Source organism: Cheilinus undulatus, linkage group 14 (genome assembly GCF_018320785.1).
Source record: "Cheilinus undulatus linkage group 14, ASM1832078v1, whole genome shotgun sequence".
NCBI classification, from domain to species: Eukaryota; Metazoa; Chordata; class Actinopteri; order Labriformes; family Labridae; genus Cheilinus; species Cheilinus undulatus.
In genome coordinates, this window is record NC_054878.1 from 280,935 (window position 1) to 301,977 (window position 21,043).

Here is a 21,043-nt window from a genome sequence, read left to right on the forward strand (position 1 = left end):
CCACCAGTTTATCCTCATTACTGGGGTGTAAACCACCAGTTTATCCTCATTACTGGGGTGTAAATCACCAGTTTATCCCCTTTACTGGGGTGTAAACCACCAGTTTATCCCCTTTACTGGGGTGTAAACCACCAGTTTATCCTCATTACTGGGGTGTAAATCACCAGTTTATCCCCTTTACTGGGGTGTAAACCACCAGTTTATCCCCATACGATACCATATCAATATCTTGGACAACGATATTTTCCGATATCACCATATCAGCCATGATACGATTTCTGTTCGGCCCAGGATAACCTTGCAACGCTGATGGATTCGCCTGTTTCCTTGTTTCTCACTGGTGAATCCATCTTCAAAGCTCCCATCAGAACCGTTTGGGCCCGGTTAGCCAGTGACAGGACCAATCAGCGACGAGGGGCGGTACTTTCAGGCACGGCAGTTTTGTGACGTAAACAAGCAGCAGCAGGAGCTGGTGCAGTTATGGAGGAAGAGATTAGCGTGGCTGCTGCTAAAGCGCCAGTTTTATCAGAACTTGACGACATTTCTTAGTTAAAAGAAGAACAAAGAACAGCAGTGAGCTGTTTTCTTTTCAAAAACCACAAAAGTCGAGTACTGACATGTCTACAGTCGCCATGTTTCACGCCAAACCTTGGTAGCAGCGCAAACGCCGCTCGATAGCGGCTACGTCATGTGTTTTGTTGCTCTGTTTGGCCCGTGGAGATGTGACAGACAGAACGTTCATCCAATCACACTCTGAGTTTTTTTCAAAGCCTCTGCCTTTTCTCAAACGTTTCCTGTTGAAGCTTTCACAGATGGATGTGTGTGAGACACACACATCCATCTGGCGTGTCGTATTAGGCCCAGGACCAATATCAGGCGATTTATGCAAAAATTTCACACAGTTACAGAAAAAAAAGCGTTTGTGCAGTGAAATGATAGTCAGGTGTCTGTATTTAATAAAAATATCTCTTTAACAAAAACGACCTGATAACCTTTAAACCAGGAACACAATCATGAACATGTGTGTTAAAACAGCAAACATTTGTATTTCCTCACATCCTCAGATCACTCTGAAGCTGAGGTTTTCAAACTTTTTTAACCCATGGCACATCAACGGTTAAGCAAAATCTCAAGGCGCACCATATTCACATTGTTAAAAGTGATGCAAAACATGGCAAAATTGGGCAAAAAGTGGTGAAATGAAGTAAAAAAAGGGCAAAAATTGGCAAAAAGTGTCCAAACAATGGGTTAATGGTGGCAAAAACTCTTTGAAGTGTCAATACAGTAAAAAGGCTTGGCAGAGGTAGTAAAAATGGCTTGAAAGTGATGAAAAAATGTGGCAAAAATGGAAAAAAGGGGCAAAACAAAGACGAAAACAGGCAAAAGTGGCACAGTGTTGGAATAATGGGCTCAAAGTAGCGAAACGGTGGTTAAAAGGGGTTAAAAGTGATGAAAAATTTGGCAAACAATGGCCCAACTATAGCAAAATTGGCAAAAAAAAAGTGGCCAGACAATGGGTAAAGAGTGGCAAAAATTAGTGAAAATGTCAAAAAGGTGGCAATAATGGGTGACCAGTGGCAATAAAGTTAGTAAAAATGGGTTAAAAGTGCGGAAAATAGGGCAAAAAACAAAAGCAAAAAATGGGTGAAAATTGGCATAATGTGGCAAAAATGGGTTAAAAGTAGCATAAAGGTGGTAAAAAATGATTAAAAGTTGCAAACAGTTGGTTAAAAGAGTTTAAAAGTGGTAAAAAAAATGGTCAAAAATGCTGCTGATCCAACACACATGCACTGATATCCATAAATCACACCTGGGGAGGCCCATTCTCTGCTTCTATTGGTTCAGAGGTCCAGCCAGATCTGTGCACAGGCCTGGTTACAGTAGGTACCATAAAGTTGTAGTAATAACGTACGGTTGCACAAATTCACAAGGCCAGTAGTGAGCCCTGCCACACCACTGCTCTAAAGCACCAACGTGGACTTCTCTGCAGCCCTTTATAACAACGATCCAAGTCTTTGACCTGTGTCTTTAACTTATTCACACACATGTGGACTTCAACAGATCCTGGTCTGTATCAGCCCTTCATTCTTTACACAGGGGCCTGTTGATGAGGCAGGTGGGGGTGAAGAGAACAGCTGTCCTGCTGGACCAGGCTAACAGACAGATTATATTTTCTTTATAAATCTGAGGTGAGAAATAAAATCAGTGTATCAAAGGAGACCTGCAGCAGCGGACCTCTCCCTCTCTGTGTTTCTGCTGCAGACAGCTCTCACTCTGCCTCAGCCATAATGAGTGGAGGGTTTTTATCCGTGAATGACCTCATACGGCGGTTATATATGGATGAAGACGTAGACGTAGTCGGTGAAGTAAGGGGGGAGGCCCGTCCTGCAGCAGCGTGTGTCTGAAATCTGTCCACACAGCCCAGAGAGGGGAGGAGATCCTCTCTCCCTCAGCTGCTGCTGCTAGTTAGCTAGCTTGCTGCTAGCTTGTTGAAGACGCTGCCTGCCTGGGGCGGAAACCGTCAACAGGCAGGCGGGGGAAATTTCAAATAAAAGCGTAGCTTGAAGCATCGATTTAGATCAATGTTTTGACTTCCCATCGATCTGATTGGATCATTAATCAACCAATCGATATATCCATGTAGATGAATGAGTGGTTCCACCTCTACTCATGAAGTACGCTAACTTTAAACTCACTCAGCTCATTCACCACTGGATGGATATTTTTAACCAACAGGTCAGAGTTTGGAAAGCTGGCGCTCTGAGCTGATGAGGGGCGGCTGAAGCCTGTGGACTTTCCGCTGCTCCCACAGTCTGGGTTTTGATTTTTGATTTTTGTCAGGCCCACAGCTGAAGCTCCAAGCTCTGGGGTAGAGACAGGAACGTTTCCTGTCCCTGTAACTTTTTCTTCACATGCCCAGTCAACCTCTTTACCATTCATCCCAGTAAACCCTCCCTCAGAGCTATCAGGATGATAGTTACTGTGATGCTCTCATCTCTGAACCCTCAGATCTATCAGGATGATAGTTACTGTGATGCCCTCATCTCTGAACCCTCAGATCTATCAGGATGATAGTTACTGTGATGCTCTCATCTCTGAACCCTCAGATCTATCAGGATGATAGTTACTGTGATGCTCTCATCTCTGAACCCTCAGATCTATCAGGATGATAGTTACTGTGATGCTCTCATCTCTGAACCCTCAGATCTATCAGGATGATAGTTACTGTGATGCCCTCATCTCTGAACCCTCAGATCTATCAGGATGATAGTTACTGTGATGCTCTCATCTCTGAACCCTCAGATCTATCAGGATGATAGTTACTGTGATGCTCTCATCTCTGAACCCTCAGATCTATCAGGATGATAGTTACTGTGATGCCCTCATCTCTGAACCCTCAGATCTATCAGGATGATAGTTACTGTGATGCCCTCATCTCTGTGTTGAATCTATGCTGAAGCATACACTGTAGGTCCATTAAGCCCTGAACCCTCACTGACATGCAACTCCATTAAAAGGTAACCACATGTCAAAACAGCAAACACCACAAGCCCTGTGATTGGTCTGCTGGGTTGCACTGACTGTCCCAGTCTGGCCCAGTCCCAGTGACATCTACAGACATACTGGGACTAAAATAACTGCAGACAGCAGTAGACTTCCCAGCATTGGTGATGCACGTCCTCCTCCATGTGCCTCAGCTGATTCTTCATCTCCTTCATCTCCTTCGATGCCTCCTCTCCTTTCTTCCTGCTCTAACTGTAGCCGCTGATCAGTGTTCATCAGCTTAAGCTCCAGGCTAACACGCTCAGTTTAAGTTGCTGTGATTTGGGACGTGGCACACAAACGGCCCTGCTGAGTGTCTGTTGGGTGGAGGATTGCAGACCAAGGTGCAGAAGTACGTGGTGCTCTCAGCAGTGGATTAGACTCAGGAGTATAAAACCAGCCTTCAGTCAGCAGATGCTCATAGAAGGTCTCTTATGATGGAGAAAAGTCCATCATAAGTTGTTTTTCAAACACTGACACCATCTCTGATGTGACTCTAGAGGTCCTCAGAGCTGGAGGTGGTGGGTTTGTGAATCTGTCCCTGTAAAAACTTCACTTTTCTCCTTGACCCTGAATCTTCTGCTTTGTTCCTGGCTCACAGACGTGGATCTCTGGAGTGTTTGTTAGATATTGATGTTGAATTCTGGCAGTCAGGTGTCGCTCTCACTTCACAGGAATGTGTATCCTGAGAAGTTGTTGTTGTAGGGACACGGGCTGGAAGGTGAAGAACACCCCCCCCAGTTCTGACAGGGTCACAGTCTCCCCTTTGTCACCGGCACACACAAATCAACACACTCACACATGCTTCAACCTCCAGACAGCTTATTTTAGGAGGGCGCTGCACATTGTTCAGGAATGTCATGATCTACTGCTGTGGGGAATGCTGCGTTCATAAATCAGACGGTGAGCCGTATTCGTGGATCTGAGAGTGTGTGGTACACCTTTGAACAATGTCCAACAAATGCTGAACATATTTGACACCAGCAGTAATCCCAGAGAAAGTCATTCGCAGCTCTATTGTTCCACAGTCAAGTGTAAAAGAATGCACCGTTAAAGAGGCTGCAGGAGTGAAAGTCATTTATCAGTGCAGACAGAGCTGTCCAACCAGGACGCAGGAAACCACCAGAGGACAGAGCTGTCCAACCAGGACGCAGGAAACCACCAGAGGACAGAGCTGTCCAACCAGGACTCAGGAAACCACCAGAGGACAGAGCTGTCCAACCAGGACGCAGGAAACCACCAGAGGACAGAGCTGTCCAACCAATGTCATGAAACCACCTAGAGGACAGAGCTGTCCAACCAGGACGCAGGAAACCACCAGAGGACAGAGCTGTCCAACCAGGACTCAGTAAACCAACGGAGGACAGAGCTAAACCACCCAGAGGACAGAGCTGTCCAACCAGGACGCCAGCAAACCACCAGAGGACAGAGCTGTCCAACCAGGACGCAGGAAACCACCAGAGGACAGAGCTGGGAGGAAACCAAACCACCAGAGGACAGAGCTGTCCAACCAGGACGCAGGAAACCACCAGAGGACAGAGCTGTCCAACCAGGACGCAGGAAACCACCAGAGGACAGAGCTGTCCAACCAGGACTCAGGAAACCACCAGAGGACAGAGCTGTCCAACCAGGACGCAGGAAACCACCAGAGGACAGAGCTGTCCAACCAGGACGCAGGAAACCACCAGAGGACAGAGCTGTCCAACCAGGACGCAGGAAACCACCAGAGGACAGAGCTGTCCAACCAGGACGCAGGAAACCACCAGAGGACAGAGCTGTCCAACCAGGACTCAGGAAACCACCAGAGGACAGAGCTGTCCAACCAGGACGCAGGAAACCACCAGAGGACAGAGCTGTCCAACCAGGACGCAGGAAACCACCAGAGGACAGAGCTGTCCAACCAGGACTCAGGAAACCACCAGAGGACAGAGCTGTCCAACCAGGACGCAGGAAACCACCAGAGGACAGAGCTGTCCAACCAGGACTCAGGAAACCACCAGAGGACAGAGCTGTCCAACCAGGACTCAGGAAACCACCAGAGGACAGAGCTGTCCAACCAGGACGCAGGAAACCACCAGAGGACAGTCAGAGGATCAGCAGGTCACACCTCTGAATAAGAGGATAGAGGGGAACTAGTCAGCGACATGGTGAACTCCTAACTCCGTTTGTACAGTGCATTGACAGGGTTAATGTTTGTTTTAATCATTCAGATACTAAGTGGTGGTCCTGATTCTTGGTGTGGACGCCCCCCAGTGTAAACTAAAGACAGGTTGATATCTCGTGGCTCAGACTGCATGCAGAGTAGGCCTGAAGTAAAGAAATCTTAAAACCCTTCTCATACCTCCATATCAGTGTTTCCTCACTGTACTCTAATCAGGGGTTCTCAACGTTGGGGTCGGGACCCCATTTGGGGTCGTGAGACACTGAGACGGGGGTTGCAAGATGCCCTAAGAGAACTAGGAATATTTTTTAAATTACAGTGTTCCACTTTACACCAAATTTGCTAAATTTTAACCTGTTTTTATCACTTTTAACCACCAATTTTACCACATTTTTGCTAAAACTGCATAGTCTGTCGACTCAGAGGAAGAAGAAGGAGAACGTGTTAATATTCAAACAAACAACCTGTATAAACACCACGACCTCAGACATGTTCAGCTGAAAGTCACCATATAACACGGCCGTTAGCTAACGCCAAACACCAGCTGTGCCTCGTAGGCTTGTCTGTGATGGTACGGTTACCGGCTTACAATCGTAAAAATAAAAGTAAATGTTAGGCTACAAAAGGCAAATAATCCATAAAATAACATTGAAGGTGGCATATTTAACCCTTTAAGACAAGTTTATATCAGTTCCAGAGGTCTCTAAAACATGCCTGTAAAGTTTGTTTCTGTAAAAACACTCCAGTGTTGATTCTGCATGTCTTTAAGCTCTCTGCTCAGAACCAGCTGCTTCTGTGTCTGTGGCTTTAAATGGTAATTAGCTGTTTGACCCCGGATGCAGCACTGGTGATATTACAGACACTTTTTTTTTCCAAAGTTTGGGCTGGGACTGGAACCAGACTGCAGTCAGCAGGGTAACCCACTGAGCTATGCAGCGTCTCAGCTGAGAGAGTAGAGCCCTGGATCCTCATGGTATCAGATGTGTGGTTTCTTTAGAGGGGGTTGGCTGTAATCCTCAGGGCTGTATCTGTCCAGCCTCACCTGGAGGGATGAGAACTGTGGCCCAATCAGCTCCTCTCTTCAAACCATTGTTGCCCTTTATAAGCCTCTAAAACACTAATGAACTAATGAACCCTGGTACACTATGTTGGATTTGCTGGACATTTCCAAACCCACTTCAGTCAGTAGCAGTTATGGACTCTCCCTCTTTAAGGTGAGGTCCACCGGGTGTGTCCTGAGCACAGAGAGGAGCGGGGAGGGGGGCAGTCTGGTCAGTAGTCTTATGTTCAGGCTAACAGTGGGCCTCCCCAGGTGTGTAGCGGCCCAGCTAACACCTGTACCTGATGGTTCTTTACTAACCGGTGTTTAAGGCCAGCACGGTTTATACTGTCAGTATTAATGGACTATATAACAACAACATCATTTTTCTACCAGTAGAAAAAGAATCCAGTCACTGACTGAGTTACTGCTTTACAGAAGTCACTCTATGCTCGGTAACGTCACTTTAAAATGATCTGTTTTTGGCATTAAAACTCATTTTAATGTAAATAATACCATAGGGTGAGGCGTTTTAGGTAGAAGCAGTAAACACACCTAAATGTGGTGATTTAGTGCTGAAAAAAAACACTTAAAGCTTGGTTTGACCCTTACTGTCAAATGTAGATTTTTACCTGGGCTGGCACTATTATTATTATTATTATTATTATTAATGATTTATTAGTTATTTTTACTATTAATCACCTTCATCTCCATTAGTTCAGGTCAGTGATCAGTCCACAGTTAGTCACATATTCTAGATATTATGTTTGATGCACACAGAGCTGACATCACTGACCGTACTGGAAAAGACAATATTACTATTTCTTTATCTATTATAGAATTAAAAGCTGTTTGTGCTGTTTTTTCTTAACCAGGCTGTCACAGTGAGAGGGACAGGTCAGTTCAGGACAGACTGGCTGTCCCTGGCGTCTAAACTGATGTGGATCATATCGGCTGAAATGTGTCTGCTTCTGTCAGATGCTGGTAAAGCCAGGGCTGTGGAACCCCCTCTGATCTGCCTGACTCTTTTCCTCCAAAAACAACATTAAATCATGAGCTGGCTGTAATCATGAAGACGTTCTGCTGCGTCTGCAGCTCCCAGGATCCCACAGAGACTCGTCTGCCTTCAGAATGTCTGATTGGAAAGGAGGGAACCCCCAGAAGAGCCGTGGCCCTGGTCTGCTTCCATCAGCCTCTAAACCAGGTTCCCCCTGCCTCTGTAATCACTCCAGAGGACCTCTGAGACTCCGTGAGAACTGGGGCAGTGTCTTCATCTTCACACACTCAGCTCTTTGGGGAAAACTGCGTTAAGATTTGACTGGAAGTAGAAACCTTTTAAATGTTCATTTCTGATCATGAACTCTGATGGACTGGTTCTGTGTCTGCCACCAGGCAGATCCATCCTACAAGCTTCCAGCTGCTTGTTTCCATCAGAGGAGAACGGACCAGTCAGCGTTATCTGAGGAGAAAGAGACGTAGAGATGGGATGGTTTAGATCAGTGATACTCAACCTGTGGCTCTGGAGCCACACGTGGCTCTTTTGTGATGATCTGTGGCTCTTTAAAGTCTTCATTTGAAACATTATTCCCATTTTTGCCACTTCTTTTTGACACGTTTGTCCTGCTTTGTCAATTATTTGCCCCTTTTCGCCCATTTAAGCTTCCTTTTGCATTTAAATGCCACCTATTTCTCATTTTGCCCCTCCGTGATGCGCTTTATTATTGCCCATTTTCATCACTTTTCACTCGTTTTTTGCCTCTGTTTTGCCATTTTTGGACCTTTTCTGCCCTCTTTCACGTTTTTTTTTTTTTACCACTTCTCGCTCATTTATGCCACTTTCTCCCCTCTTTAGCCAATTTTCTCCCAGTGTTTGCCCTTTTTTGCCACTTCTTTTTTTCCCCTTTTCAACCATTTTTGACGTTTTTATCCTGCTTTTTGCAATTATTTGCCCCTTTTGCCTGCTTTTGCCTGCTTTTGCCACTTCTCACCCATTAAGCTGCTCTTTACAGTTAAATTCCACTTGATTTTTTTCTGATTTTTTCCCATTTTAGTCACTTTTCACTCATTTTTCTCCACATTTTTGCCACCTGTAACAATTTTTTTGCCATTTCCCCCATTTTTGCCCCTTTTAGCCACTTCTTGCCCTTTCAGCTGCCTTTTGCAATTAAATGCCAATTTTTAACCATTTTCCCACCTTTTTTCAGAGTTTTGCCACTTTTTGACAAGTTTTTGCCAGCTTTAGTTTATTTTTTGGTCAATTTCCACCCATTTTTACCACATTCTGCCCTTTTTTGCCGCATTTCTCCCAGTGTTTGCTGCTTTTTGACCACTTGTGCCACTTTTATTTTAATTGCCATTTTCACCACTTGGATTGTGGCTCTTGCAAATGTATTACTCAACAATTTGTCTCTTTGGTTGAGCAGGGTTGAGTAACACTGGTTTAGATGAAGCCACTGCAAGCCTGTAAACAATGGCGTCTGGTGAAGGGATCAGCATGGATCCAGCCGCAGCAGCAGTTTAACAGGACATTTATTTCAGAGGAACCACTCTAAAGATGTCTCTGCTTTAAGGACTGTTGCCCACATGGATGTGAAATACATTTGTAAGAGGCTATAATCTGGCAGGCAAACATTAATCAATGAGAACTACAACTTCACTACTTGATGGAGGCGTATAAGAAGAAGGAAGCAGCTGTTTTTACTCCCATGCTTTCCTGTTTCTGTCTCCAGAGTTGTGAGTCTCTGCGTTGATGATGAGCAGAGACAGATGTGAAGATCGTGCTGCAGGAGGAGATCTCTGTGGGGATAAGGAGCAGCACATCTAAAGAGAGAGTTTCCTCTCCTTCTCTACAGTATAGCCCTGATAAGAGGAGAGGTGAGGGACCCCTGAGCCGTCTGCAGCCATGTCACAGCTGAGCTCCAAGAGTCTGAGAGAGTCAGTCTGAGTGCTGCTAAATCAGTCTTAGCTTGATTCACTGATTTGATCCTTGCCTCTGAGTGAAGCTGCACGGTTAGGTAGTTATACTAAACCTGTGGTTTTTAGAAATAGCCTCAGTAGCTCTTTAAATGCTGCCGTGAATTAAACAGACGTGTAATGTGACCCTGTTTATGATAAATGCCTGCAGAGTGTGTGTCTGTTTCTAGCAGCAGCACTGTGGTGTTTGAGACAGGACTCCTGAGAATGACTCTAGACTCTAGCCGTTAAAAACCTGACAGCCGTCTCTGACTGAGTGAATTTGATGACATGGTGGTAGAAGATGTTCTTCTACAGTCCAGATTTACAGAGTGGTCCTAAAGCGTTCTGGGCTCGGATGATTTGTGACCCTTCAAGTGTTCCTTACCTGTGGTCACCTCTACACGCCATGTGCCAGGGAAATTTCTGAGCAGAGACCCCCCCAACAAGGTGTCCCAGTCAGATGACTGAACCATCTCCCCTGAAACCTGAAGCTTCTCGATGGTTCTACTTTAACCTCGTCTGGATGTCTGAGGACGTCTGAACCGACCCCAGAGGAGCCTCAGATTCATTTGACCTTCACTGACCTGAGCAGGCTGCAGGGTTACTTGATCTCCAGGTTACATAGGGAGCAGTGCAACATCTCCGGCCTTAGATAGTCCTGGCCTCCATCACGGCTCCAAGTCCAGCCACCATAGACTACAGAGATCCCTCAGACTGAAATAAGACCATCAGGATTCTCTGTTTGTGTCTCTACTCCCATTTCTAAGCCCTGCTCATGCCATCCGGTGATCTCTTCCTCCTCTAGTTCTCTATTTCTTTAAACCAAGATTAATCTTGCGCTTTACTGTCCTTTTCAACACTGTTAACTTAAACATGTTGTGCTCTCCCTGCAGCCAGAGTGATGTAAAATCATTCTGCCACTGCTCCTTAAAGGGGCATTCTTGTATTTTTGACCTTGGTTGTATGAGGTACTGGGCCATAGTAGTGACCATAGCTGCCAGGGATGTCACTGAGTGCTGCTCCTTTAAGACAACTGGCTCTGTGCAGGTTCAGCTCAGCTGGTAGAGCAGACGTAGTCCTCCATGTTCTGGTCACATGATCAGTACCTGGTCTCGGCTCATGTTTGGTACATGTCTTCCCCAAGCGGCAACCTCCGGTCCTGAAAAATGAAGCCAATGCGGAAGTGCAAAAAATTGCAATACTGCCCACTTGAGGCAGGCTGCAGGAACACCAGAAGTCCCGTCTGGAAACCTGTTAAACTGCCGATTTTATGGAATATGGAGCCAGCCCTATCGGCTTCAAGAGCCGTTTGAGTCGGCCTGTTGTAGGCCGACAGCTGACGTCACACGGGTTTTGTCCGGTTCTTTCTACAGTCTCTGGTCTTCCCCCACTCCCTCCCATATGTCCTGCAGCTCTTTGGCTGTTTTTTCAAAATAAAAGTCCAGAGAAATAATCTTATTTAAACTAAAAAAGGACTCAGTGGTAACAGACGGGTACAGTTTCTTCACCAGTCTTTGGTCTCTACTGAAATGGGAGGGTAGCGGCTCACAGACAGAGTTCCCTGTCAGCTGAACATCGCTGTTTCACCAACACTTTTCAACTTTGTGAAGACAACTTGGAGAAACTGACCCCCGCCCAGAAGAGCTGAATGTAAGTCGGTTTCTAACCGTGCTTCCTCTGAGAATGCTGTACCAGCTGTTGAAGTGGAGGACTGAGCTGGAGCCACTGGTTTAGTCAGGTCTGTGGACGTAGTCTCTGCTGAGGCCAAACAGCTGATGGTGATACTGCACACACTGAGGCGGAAGGACACATAGCCAAAGGTTGCTTTGTAAAATAGTGCTACATTATACAGAGGAGTGTACCCGTCTGTTACACTGTAGAGCCTAACTTCCTGCCAGAACGGTGAGTGAGTCAGTGAGGAGCACGCTCACTGGAATCTCTGGAGGCTAAAGCCTCATATGAACCAACGTCAAAAATACTGAAATATCCCTTTAATGTCTCATTTCACTTTTTTCACTTTGATTCTTTAATTGAAGTGAAACAGGATGCGGTTAATCGTGATCTTCATCTTTTACAGCCATAGAAGTCTAATCATGCTAAAGTTTAAGTGCAGCAGTGAAGGATCGCTCTGCTGTCATAACTCTCCTCTACATGAACATCTGTTGGCTTTGTCAGTCTCCTAATGGGATGTAACCTGGGCTTTCTCAGCTGCAGACACCAGGATATTAACCACAGGTGACTGTGGTCGCTGACTAGAAGAATGACTTCTAACTGGTTGATAGTGATTGGTTCCAGACCAGCCAGGGCAGCTCTTGTCCCCGTGTTTCTACAGGTAAAGCTGTGGGTCACATGAGACTGTTGTAAACAGAGGCTGTGACGGTGAACGTGTTCGCATGTCTCCTGTTGGCTGACTCAGCGGGGGCAGGAAGGTCTAACAGCAGCCTCACGCATGCACGGGAACCAGCCCCCCTCCTCGTAGGGTGACTTCACTGCCGTTAGTGTTCAAACATGCCGTCTGTGTCACTGCTGAGACTTCAGGGCAGATGGAGGCAGGACAGGGTTGAGCATTAGGCAATATTAATGCTGATGACTGACTTTTAGCTGAGTCAGCATCCACAGAACAGGACGAGTGAGGGAAGAAGAGCTGACATGATGGGGGTGTCATGTTGGCATTAAGCTCAGGTTCCCACCGTCTCTCTCTCTCTCTCTCTCTCTGCTGTAATTTATGAAGCTACTGCTCGCTCATTCACAGCGCTGCAGTTTACGACTGTTAATCAGACAGCGTGACCAGGTGAGCGTAGAGGCTTTCCATTTAAATGACAGATTTCCTGAACGCTGAGTTTGTGTGTGACACATCGCTGCCTCCCACATTCACATCTGCACTGAAGCTCATTCCTACAAACACCCAGGCCTCCCTGAGAATCCGTCACACTAGCTGACAGTTGTTGTGACGACTAACGGATCCTGTTGTTTCTGCAAATCCAGACGTTAGTGAGTACTGGTGAGAGGCTATCACCACTGTGGCATGTAGCTTCACCTCTAAATACCTAATACCTCAATAATACTGGTTTATTTTCAGAATAAAGGTGTAGCTGTACACTGTAGCTACCAGCTCCCCTGTAGCTACCGGCTCACCTGTAGCTACCACTTCACCTGTAGCTACCAGCTCACCTGTAGCTACCAGCTCCCCTGTAGCTACCAGCTCACCTGTAGCCACCCCCTCAACTGTAGCTACCAGCTCACCTGTAGCTACCAGCTCCCCTGTAGCTACCAGCTCCCCTGTAGCTACCAGCTCCCCTGTAGCTACCAGCTCACCTGTAGCCACCCCCTCACCTGTAGCCACCCCCTCACCTGTAGCTACCAGCTCACCTGTAGCCACCCCCTCACCTGTAGCTACCAGCTCACCTGTAGCTACCCCCTCACCTGTAGCCACCCCCTCACCTGTAGCTACCAGCTCACCTGTAGCTACCCCCTCACCTGTAGCCACCCCCTCACCTGTAGCTACCAGCTCACCTGTAGCTACCCCCTCACCTGTAGCTACCCGCTCACCTGTAGCTACCAGCTCACCTGTAGCCACCCCCTCACCTGTAGCCACCCCCTCACCTGTAGCTACCAGCTCACCTGTAGCTACCCCCTCACCTGTAGCCACCCCTCACCTGTAGCTACCAGCTCACCTGTAGCCACCCCTCACCTGTAGCCACCCCTCACCTGTAGCTACCAGCTCACCTGTAGCCACCCCCTCACCTGTAGCCACCCCTCACCTGTAGCTACCAGCTCACCTGTAGCTACCCCCTCACCTGTAGCCACCCCCTCACCTGTAGCTACCAGCTCACCTGTAGCTACCACTTCACCTGTAGCTACCAGCTCACCTGTAGCTACCAGCTCCCCTGTAGCTACCAGCTCACCTGTAGCCACCCCCTCACCTGTAGCCACCCCCTCACCTGTAGCTACCAGCTCACCTGTAGCCACCCCCTCACCTGTAGCCACCCCCTCACCTGTAGCTACCAGCTCACCTGTAGCTACCCCCTCACCTGTAGCCACCCCCTCACCTGTAGCTACCAGCTCACCTGTAGCTACCCCCTCACCTGTAGCTACCAGCTCACCTGTAGCCACCCCCTCACCTGTAGCCACCCCCTAACTATTCTTATTGGTCAGATGACAGACGTGGAATCTGGACGCTCCGTCTGCTCTGCAGCGTTCCTGTTCAGTTAGATTAGACTGGATTCTAGTGGAAACTAATATTTTAGATTTTATTCTTATATTTATTCTGTGTATCAGTTTTTACAGTTCTTAATCTGTTTTTGTTTTATTTTGTTCTTTCATGTATTTTTAGGTGTTTTCTTTTCCAAAGAAAAAGATTTTTAACTCAATGAGTGCCAGCCCTAAAGTATGTATATGTCAGTGGCACCTAATGAGTTAAAAACCACATCAAATGTATTCTCAGATCAGCTTTCAGTGTTGTCAAAAAGAGCCTTTCTGAAGCAAAGGCTGTGATAAATTCTTCTTCCACTGGTGCTGTTGATCTGAGCGTCATCAGAGTTTCAGTTCTAGACATCAGACACTGATTAACGGTGAAATGTGAGAGACATCTAGCAGTGTTTGGTTCTGGGAATGTAAAATGATTAAATGCGTATTTTATGATCATTTAAAATGTGATTTTTTAAAACTTATGTCTGTTTTTGATTTGTTTTAAACGACCTCTCACAGTCTCACTGCAGGTCTGACTGGATCAGTGGTCCAGTCAGACCTGCACTAGTCCTCCTCCTGCTGCCTTCTGCTGACACCTAGTGGCCAAACATGGAACTGCAGGCACAATGTCATCAACACTCCTTCTAATCTTCATGAACCAGAATCATTAACTTCACTTTAAATGATTTAGCAGCAAACAAACAAAATTTAACAAAGTTTTATAAAAACATGGCAACATTGTGCTCTTTGCTTTTATTTTGGTACTTCCTGTCGGTGACATCCCTGGCTCTCTGTGCAGAGGTGATCGCTGGAGACAGACTCTGAGCTCCGGGCGGTCCTCACCTCAGTGTTTGTGTTAAAGTGTCCAGAATTTAGCAGAGCTAGCTGTGGTTGTGTAACAGCGTGACTATTGTGCCTGGCAGTGATTGTTATATAATCACGTCTTATGTAATGATTTGCCCGGGGTACAGGGGGTCAAGATGGGAACTCCTCTCTGCTCCTTGTTACTCCGTCTTCTTGTCACATCCATCATCCTCCTCTTTCACATCATCCATGTTTTTGAATGTATATGTGCAGTTTATCCAGTCTGTACACATTTAAAACAGGTAACAGGGTTTATATCTGTGGTTCTTACCTGTCAAAGAACGACCCACCACCACTGACCTGAACACAGCTAGCAACCCAAACTTCTTACATTCTCAATCATAAACAAATCATTTGAATAAAAACTGGGCAGTGTTGACTTTAGGGAGAACTGAAGACGTGATGGAACAAAGAGACTGAGACACATCCTTCAAAATAAAAGCACGTCAGTGTTTTTTTGCCACATTTTATTTTCCAGAGACACATCTGCAACCCACTGAAAATGTCTTTGCGACCCAGTTTTGGGCCCCCACCCAGCGGTTGAGAACCAAAATCTGTTTGAAATTGTTATGGCTCATTAAGAATCATGTTATGTATGTAGTTTAATTCAGGAGTGTCGATATTTGAGGTCAAAGTTGAATGATATTGATGAGGCAGTGTTGATATGATGGGTATGATATTGGTATCAGCAGGTAGCAGCTTAAACATAACGATCAGCACCAGTGTTTATATGTCAGCATATTTATCAGCTAAATCTACTATAGTACCTCACTGCTCCACCTTTACACATTATTAACAGAGTTTAAAACATTTTACAGGTTGTAAAGAAGTGAAAATGGTCATTTGTTGAATCTGTAGCAGCAGGAGGTCATATTGACTGAAATCAAAGCTATTTCAATCAAAAACATCTGAACAGGCCAAGTTCATGTTAACATAGGAGCCATCAGTGTCTGATTCAGAGCACAGACGGGTTCCTGCAGATAAAGACATAATGAGGAAGGTTTCTGACAGACAGATTCATCAGATTAAGAGAGCAGATGCTAAAATGCCATTACAAAGCAGCAAACAGGTATTTGAAGCTGCTGGTGCCTCTGGAGTCCCACCAACCTCAAGGTGTAGGATCCTCCAGAGGCTTGCAGTCGTGTATAAACCTACTATTCAGCCCCCCCTAACCAATGCTCACAAGCAGAAACGGTTGCAGTGGGCCCAGAAATACATGAAGACTCATTTTCAAACAGTCTTGTTGACTGATGAGTGCCGTGCAACCCTGGATGGTCCAGATGGAGGAGTAGTGGATGGTTGGTGGATGGCCACCATGTCCCAATGAGGCTGGGGTGTCAGCATGGAGGGGGCGGAGTCACATTTGGGCCGGAATCATGAGGAGAGAGCTGATAGGCTCCGTGCCTTCTGTAGCAAAATGATCTTCAAGCATGACAATGCTCCATCTCATGCTGCAGAGAATCCCTCTGTGTCATTGGCTGCTATGGGCATAAAAGGAGAGAAACTCATGGTGTGGCCCCCATCCTCCCCTGACCTTTAACCCTACTGAGAACCTTTGGAGCATCCTCAAGCTAAAGATCTATGAGGGTGGGAGGCAGTTCACATCAGAACAGCAGCTCTGGGAGGATATTCTGACATCCTGCAAAGAAATTCAAGCAGAAACTCTCCAAAAACTCACAAGTTCAATGGATGAAGAATAGTGAAGGTGATATCAGAGAAGGGCTCCTATGTTAACATGAACTTGGCCTGTTCAGATGTTTTTGATTGAAATAGCTTTGATTTCAGTAAATATGACCTCCTAATGCTGCAGATTCAACACATGACCATTTTCACTTCTTTACAACCTATAAAATGTTTTAAAAAGCTGTTGTGCTTAATAATATGGAACAGTGCATTTTGAGTTTTTATTTTCTTTTTTAAAAATGAAGGTTATCATTATGAAGTTTGATCAGACACATCTGATTTATACTCTAATGGCTGATGACTTGAAAATTACTCTGACTGTTATTTGCATTAATATTTAGGAAAATCAGAGAAAAATGTCATTTCCATAATAATGTGGAAGGCGGTGTACATACATGACCCTCCCCTACATCTACATACATTCACATATGTTTGAGTTGATGTTGTTTAAATACACTGACAGAGTGTGTTTTACTTCACATCAGGTCTAAATAAATAAAAATCCTTGACTAAATCAACATTAAATGAATCTTAATTTTACTGAAATGCTAAGATCATTTCACCTCTCCCAGGTTTGGATAACACCAGAACTTAAAATTTATTCTTATTACTATCATTTTTACCTTAAATGCATTTTTGTTGAAGAAAATAGTCTTGAAGAATTAAAATAAAGGTTTTTGATATCAAAATATGGAGGGAATTCAATGTCTTCCAAGCACTGAAATGATGTCAAATAGAGTTTTTGATCAAGCCCCAGATAGAGATGAAAGGTCATTTGGTGCCTATAACATTTTTAAAAGGGGGGGGGGGGGGGGGTATGAGTCTTTACGTGGAAATGTCAGTAATCACATATCAGCAAACTGTCATCACTGGTCATCCGGCTCAGTAGAGCCTGGGAGACCGGCTCAGTAGATCCTGGGAGACCGGCTCAGTAGAGCCTGGGAGACCGGCTCAGTAGAGCCTGGGAGACCGGCTCAGTAGATCCTGGGAGACCGGCTCAGTAGAGTCTGGGAGACCGGCTCATTAGAGTCTGGGAGACCGGCTCAGTAGAGCCTGGGAGACCGGCTCAGTAGATCCTGGGAGACCGGCTCAGTAGATCCTGGGAGACCGGCTCAGTAGAGTCTGGGAGACCGGCTCATTAGAGTCTGGGAGACCGGCTCAGTAGATCCTGGGAGACCGGCTCAGTAGATCCTGGGAGACCGGCTCAGTAGAGCCTGGGAGACCGGCTCAGTAGAGTCTGGGAGACCGGCTCAGTAGATCCTGGGAGACCGGCTCAGTAGATCCTGGGAGACCGGCTCATTAGAGCCTGGGAGACCGGCTCAGTAGATCCTGGGAGACCGGCTCATTAGAGCCTGGGAGACCGGCTCAGTAGAGCCTGGGAGACCGGCTCATTAGATCCTGGGAGACCGGCTCAGTAGAGCCTGGGAGACCGGCTCAGTAGATCCTGGGAGACCGGCTCAGTAGAGTCTGGGAGACCGGCTCATTAGAGCCTGGGAGACCGGCTCAGTAGAGCCTGGGAGACCGGCTCAGTAGATCCTGGGAGACCGGCTCAGTAGATCCTGGGAGACCGGCTCAGTAGAGTCTGGGAGACCGGCTCATTAGAGTCTGGGAGACCGGCTCAGTAGATCCTGGGAGACCGGCTCAGTAGAGCCTGGGAGACCGGCTCAGTAGATCCTGGGAGACCGGCTCAGTAGAGCCTGGGAGACCGGCTCAGTAGATCCTGGGAGACCGGCTCAGTAGATCCTGGGAGACCGGCTCAGTAGAGCCTGGGAGACCGGCTCAGTAGATCCTGGGAGACCGGCTCAGTAGAGTCTGGGAGACCGGCTCATTAGAGCCTGGGAGACCGGCTCAGTAGAGCCTGGGAGACCGGCTCAGTAGATCCTGGGAGACCGGCTCAGTAGATCCTGGGAGACCGGCTCAGTAGAGCCTGGGAGACCGGCTCATTAGAGTCTGGGAGACCGGCTCAGTAGATCCTGGGAGACCGGCTCAGTAGAGCCTGGGAGACCGGCTCAGTAGATCCTGGGAGACCGGCTCAGTAGAGCCTGGGAGACCGGCTCAGTAGAGCCTGGGAGACCGGCTCAGTAGAGCCTGGACTCTCTGCTAAAGCACACTGCAGTTGATCATTCTGCAGAGAAATCCTGAGATATTGCCATCAGATGAACATAACCCTGGTTTAGTGACTTCTGTCTGATCCTCAGTCTGAGGACAGAGAAGAGTTTTCACTGTGATGATCAGCAGAGACTGTAAACCTTCTGACATGCTGTGAATTAGAATGTTCCGTGTTTTCTCTGCTCTCCTCCTCCAGGCAGCTCCAGGATCTGCAGAGGCAGAAGGAGATGGAGCGTGAGCGTCAGGAGAGGGAGCGTCAGGAGCGCGAGCGCCTGGAGCGAGAGATGCAGGAGCGACAGGAGCGCGAACGTCAAGAACGCGAACGTCAGGAGAGGGAGGCGCAGGCGGAGCGAGAGCGGCTGGAGCGGGAACGCCAGGAGCAGCAGGAGCGTGCCGAGCACGAGCTGATGGAGAGGGAGAAGGCGGAGAGAGAGCGGATCGAGAGGGAGCAGCAGGAGCAGTTGGACAGAGAGCAGCAGGACTGGGAGAGAGGGAGACGCATCTCCAACGCCGGTGAGTGATGCACGCTCGCTCACCGTAGACGCCTCACAGCTTTACCTGGGTCTGGACTGAAGACCTGCTAGCTTGTCTGAGTTTTTGTGTCTTCTGATGTCTTTGTGGCATTAACATAGATCGTCTCAGAGGAGCATGGTCAGTGTGGATGCTGTGGGGTCGTTTGGGTACAGACGGTTGGCTGCATGAAGGCAGAAGCTGAGAGGGATTGTTGAACATCAGTGAGGAGTTTCCTGTTCAGATGAAGTTTGGACTCCATATATGACCGTGGTCTAATATCACTCTACAGTAGGGCTGTGGTTAAGAAATGATTCAAACATGTAAAGGTTTGAAGCAGGATTAGTGACCGTAGAGGCCAGGGATGTCTGAGTGTTTCCACTGAGGGCCACAGCAGCAGAAACATATCAGGATGGTGATCCTGCTCAGCTTCAGTGTGTTCAGGTGAATAATGTCAGTCAAATGTAGCTCAATGATTAAAGACAAACACTGCTGATATCACAGCTTTCATTCATCGCTGACAAGACAAATAGCCAATCATTGTTAGGGATGTTGGGGTGGCCAATCAGATTTCAGGGGGGCCCTGGTGAGCCCTGGCTACGCCGGGACTGACCCCTGGTCAGGATGAGAAAGCCGATCCCTGCAGCCGAGAGAGAAGACGGCTCCTCTCCACATTCACACAGAGCTAGAGAAGCCCAGTATTAGACTCTGTGCTGATATTTCCAAACTCTTTCAGCCGATACGTTGAAATAGAAACGCTGTTTTTACTGTAGAGAGCACCGAGTGGCTCCTCTGATAGAAACACTGCATATTAGAGAGAGGGAGACTGACGGAGCCTCAGTCAGGGGAACATGGGAGAGACGTTCAGTCTGGTACTTGTTTTATGTTCAGGGCTAACAGTGGCGCCCCCTTGAGGGTGTGGTGCAAACACTTATACTGCATATGCCAAGGAAGAGCTCTAAAGGTGCACTTTTAAATCCTGCAGATGTATATGATATTTACAACCACCTCTCTCCTCCCTCAGGTCTGAGCATTTATTTCCTTTAGCATGAGTGCCTGGTCAGAAAAATCCATCATTAAAGCAGTGATTAACAGTGAAACCATGAAATGAGTATGCTACAACAGATCAAACATTAACTCTTGTCTTAATTTAACCTAAAATACACATTTTTGTTGGATATTTACAGATTGACATGTAGTGGGTCTATTACTGATAAAAACATCCTACACAAACAAGAACAAACTGCACAAAGCTGCCAGACTAAACAGAAGTGTTGGTGCTCTAAGTTAGTCAGAGTGAAATGTTTTCTACAGCAGAGATGAGACAATGAGCAGCGTTCATCCATTCATGCTAATATCTGCTGCTGAAAAACCTTCATGTCTTCATTCATCAGGATGTGTGAGATATTATTATTTTGGTTGTTAGTATGTTTAACATTAATTCAGTTATTAATAATTTTATTTTAAAAAAAGAGCTGTAATGTTATTTTTGTCAAACTGTTTGATTACAGAATAAACGGAGCAGGTAGAGCTGGACAGATAGCCCATTTTCATTTCCAATCATAATTTTGGGTTCATCATGTAAACAGGATAATCTGGAGTAAAACGTGCTTTGTGCTGGTTTTGTTTCTGGGTTTTGTGTTCTTTTTTGTATTTTTGCCACCAGAGTTTTCCTCATTTTAAAGTAAGAATGTTTCTACTTATTTATGAGGATGTATCGCCTGTTCTTTCAGTAAAGTTATTTGATGTAGCTGTTTTAAATCAGTGTTGGATAACTTTGATCTCAGGGTTAGGGTTAGGGTTAAATAATCATGATTATCCTTTTTGTCCTAATCCAGCTGCCCTACAGTGGAGCATGAGCTCCCTGATCTGGTGTAGAGCATACTTTATTTTGTTTTAGAATCTGCTGCCAGAGGGTTGAAAATGGACCCAGGGCCATAGTTTGGACACCCTTACTCCAGAGTTTCATTTGGCAGCCCATCTCTGAAGTT

The 21,043-nt window shown here is 46.5% G+C and overlaps 1 protein-coding gene across 7 annotated transcripts in view; it reads left to right on the forward strand.

The window, feature by feature from the left end:
• The window catches only part of enah (ENAH actin regulator), a 313,726-nt gene that overhangs the window by 247,529 nt on the left and 45,154 nt on the right, over window positions 1-21,043 (forward strand). For all 7 annotated transcript variants that reach the window (XM_041806187.1, XM_041806191.1, XM_041806188.1 and 4 more), the window contains exon 5: window positions 18,739-19,055. In XM_041806187.1, coding sequence (XP_041662121.1) covers window positions 18,739-19,055 — 317 coding nt within the window. The remainder of the gene's footprint in view (window positions 1-18,738; window positions 19,056-21,043) is intronic.